The sequence below is a fragment of the Hibiscus syriacus genome, unplaced genomic scaffold, assembly GCF_006381635.1.
Source record: "Hibiscus syriacus cultivar Baekdansim isolate YM2019G1 unplaced genomic scaffold, ASM638163v2 tig00112293_pilon, whole genome shotgun sequence".
NCBI classification, from domain to species: Eukaryota; Viridiplantae; Streptophyta; class Magnoliopsida; order Malvales; family Malvaceae; genus Hibiscus; species Hibiscus syriacus.
In genome coordinates this window covers 1,763,203-1,767,039 of record NW_024063296.1, presented here as the reverse complement: position 1 = coordinate 1,767,039, position 3,837 = coordinate 1,763,203, and the positions used below count along the sequence as shown (strand labels likewise).

Here is a 3,837-nt window from a genome sequence, read left to right as displayed (position 1 = left end):
CTAATGTTTACTAAAATGATTATTTTAGCTCTCCTTTTTTTAATATTTTAGTCCTTATTATTTTATTTAGGGCAAAAAGACTCTATGTAGATGAAAAATATTAGTTAACGAATGATTAACATTCTAAAATACAAGTTTTTATCCTAAAATGAGACGTTAAATATCAAAATCCTTTAGAGAAAAGAAAAAGAACTAAAGTGACTATTTAATCAAAAATTAAAAATATTTTAAACCTAAAATAAAATGTTAAAGATCAAAATACTATTAAAAATTCAAAATAACCGTTTTAACGAATGTCAGGGATAATTTTAACATTATCAATATAAAGTGAATTGTTGACCAAATAGAAATCTCTCCAACATTCTATTATGATCTAAACCTATATATATATATATATATATATATATATATATATATATATATATATATATATATATATATATATATATATATATATATATATATATATATCTAAATCGTAAAACACACGTCGTGAGTGTTCTTCATATCGCACATTACTGCAATAGTAATGTCTCTACTGGAATCCGTCTTGGATCCCTTTAGGATGTTCTCGTCGTCGCCGGCGATGGACCGGAAAGAAAATCCGGACGCTCATGACTTCGAGATCGAGCTTCCCGAGTTCAAAAAGAAGGATGTGAAGGTACAAACTTATGAAGGGAGAGTTGTTCGTGTCAGTGCTGAAAGAAAAGATGATGAAGAAGAAGACGAAGAGAAAGGCTCATGGCATTGTCGGGTGAGAAGATCGAATGCCAAGGATGATGAGATCGAGGCTTCGATGCGTGGTGGTGTGCTGGTTGTCGTGGTGCATAAAGTCGATGAGGCGTACGTGAAGGATAAGAAGAATGAGAGCGGAAGGATAGAGATTGAGATACCTTTGCTGTGAAGCTTAAACCACTTTGATTATTTAGTAATTCATATATTGTACCATGTTTATGTAATTACGTAGTTGATGAAACATTGTTGTGAGCTTTTGTGTTTGAGTAGATTTTGTATAAGAAAATTATAAATTTAAGGGTTCTATTTATTATAATTTTTGTTCAATTCTTCAAGTTTGTGTTTCTTATATAGATTATTGTTCGATTGTTGAAACAAGATGTTGATATGTCCGAGTGGTTAAGGAAACAGACTTGAAATCTGTTTGGCATTGCCTACGCAGGTTCCTTATGTCGATGTATATATATATTTTCCTTCTTCTTAAATCTATCCAACACTGCTGCACCCCTTTCCCCCAACGAGGCGGCCATTGAATTGGGTTTTGGCAATTGGACTGTTAATGCATCGTGCTGTTATTTAGTAATTGAAGTTGTGTCTTATTCGATGATTCACTGTAATAACTATGTGGTTGATTGATGTGTTATATGAGTATGTAAAGTATTCGATATCATGAAATTAAGAAAATTGAGCCCTACATATCTTGGTAATATGCTCGTAAAAGGTGGTTCATCTTTGTGTCTATAAAAAGTTAATAAGCAAATTAGATATTAAATATATATCTAAATTTGATAAATAAATCAGTACAACAAGAGTATCGATCAAAGGAAATTGATGTTCATACCTTGAATCACTAATGTGATTATATGTCAACTGTTATGTTTTGAATGTATAAATGGTCAGGTACTTTATTAAAGAAAACAAAACAGACATATATAGGTGTCCTTCAACAAAAGCATAAAAAACCATAAAATTAAAGTTGCAAAACCGCATAGTTCCCAAAAGCAATGTAAATGCAAAAGAAAACCAAAAGCCAAGATGAACTACGCCAAAACGAAAAGAAAAAGAAAACCAAAAGCCAAGATGAACTTCCGCCTATTCTTATCCCTCGCAAGAATCGGATGAGAAGATGATGAGCACAAACCAACAAAGAAAGGGAGGAAGATAGATAGAGCATGCAATCAGATGTGGAAAATCACAACGAACTAACTATGGAGGGTCGAGCCACCATCTGTCCTCCGCCGTTTTTCTCTTCATCAGCAACGAAGCTTCTTCAATCCAAAATTGGTCTTACAATCCAGCCCCTTCATCAGTTGTAAACATATGAGCGGCATAGTTACCAGTACAATGGGTGAATCGAAAGGTACAGGCAGTGTGGGCCTCTGATTTCCTTTTAGCCTTTAAAATCAATGAGCTTATCTTCGAAAATCATGCGTCGAGGAAGAAAGTTTATCAACCATCGTTTTCGCATTACATTCAATCATGACATTTTAGAAGCCCAACTCTACAGCAAATTGAATGGCGTCAATAGCTGCCGTAGCCTCCGTCATAAAATCCGAGGTAACTCTCGAACACTTCCTCCGACATGCACCTAGGATGTAGCCTTCATGGTCACGAATAATAACCCTTAACCAAATTTTTCGTTGTGCATGTATGTATCTATTTTCAAAGTTTTCCTTCACACTCAGAAGATTAGGAGCGCGCCATCTAACTGGAGCATGAGTCACATGACTTCAAATGCTTGTATGGATAGTCCTGAATACCAAACAATGTGATCGAACAAAGGTAACAAATTTCTCCCTCTGCATCTACTTACCCTCATAATAGAATCGATTTCGTACAAACCACAATCCCCATATAATCAACAAAATTTCAGCATGTTTGGTGGATGCATAGTGATCAAACAACCAATGTAACCAGGTTATCAAATCAACATCTGTTATATGAGTAGGCAAATTATAATCCATAGCAGGCCAAGCTAACTTCCCTAACTGACAATCTCTAATGATATGCACACCGTTTTCAACAAACACCATTGATGGGTGATTTATTTAGTTATTATTTTATCTCTAACTTGCTCCTTAGTTGTTAGTTTTTATGGTTGTTTTATTCGTTTTGATTCATTTTCTGACCATGAAACTAGATTCTGGAAATTGCACTTAAAGGAAAGAATTATGCAATTTTTTTTATTTTCGGAATCAAGGCTGGATTAGTGGGCATGACTCTGGGCATGACGCATCTGACGAGGCAATGAGTCAGCACTTTCCAGATGGTCCACTCAATGCTTCTAGAATGACGAATGGGTCTTCCGCGTTTCTAAAATTCGAATCCAAGTCAAACTCATGTTTTTAGGATTTTACTTTAAATATTTTAAGAATTATATTTTATCTTTGTTTTTAGTAGTTTAGTTTAAATAGTTTAAGAACTATCATTAGGAATTATCTTTTATTTTTAAGAATTATCTTTTCCTTGTTTTTAGGATTTTTGAAGGCTATAAATACCCTCTCAGGGTAAGCCTAGAAACACATTCAAAATTCATTCTTCTTCTTTCCTCTGGTTTTATAAAAGTTTTCTCTCTTTTTTTTCAAAAGTTTTCTTTGTTTTTATTTTTATTTTTAAATATGCTAAGTATGATTGTCATTCTTAGCTAATTTCTTTATAGCCAAGGGATGAAACGATGACTTAATCCTTATTATGAGGATTGAAAAACACTAAAATAACTTCGAGTTATTTTCTTAAATTTCTGGAGGAATAAGATTGGTAATCGACCTATCTTTTTAAAATCAAAATGCTTTTTAATCAAAAAGAGCTCGTTGATTCGGAAGTTGTTCTGATTTATAGTTGGGAGGAAGAATCAACTGGTTGCAAGTTTGACTTCCCGTGAACACACTTAGCGACGGTCCGCTAAGGGAAATTAAGATCGGGCTAGATTCTCATTGAGGCAACATAGTCTAAGTCGTGTTTTTCCAGATCTATAAAATATGTTGGTGCTGACGACGATAGTTGTAGTTGGTATCCATAAAGAACTGATATCCAAAAATAGATTTTGGGTTATCGGTTCATAAGAGAGAAAAACAAGTTACAGGGATTGGGCCTTCTAGAATG

General features: G+C 33.9%; 1 protein-coding gene across 1 annotated transcript; it reads left to right on the top strand.

Moving 5' to 3' along the window:
* The first annotated feature begins 529 nt into the window (after positions 1 to 529).
* LOC120177563 (17.8 kDa class I heat shock protein-like) lies at positions 530 to 904 on the top strand. The gene has a single exon (XM_039183666.1). The coding sequence runs from the start codon at positions 530 to 532 to the stop codon at positions 902 to 904; it is 375 nt and encodes a 124-aa protein (XP_039039597.1).
* The last annotated feature ends 2,933 nt before the right edge of the window (positions 905 to 3,837 follow it).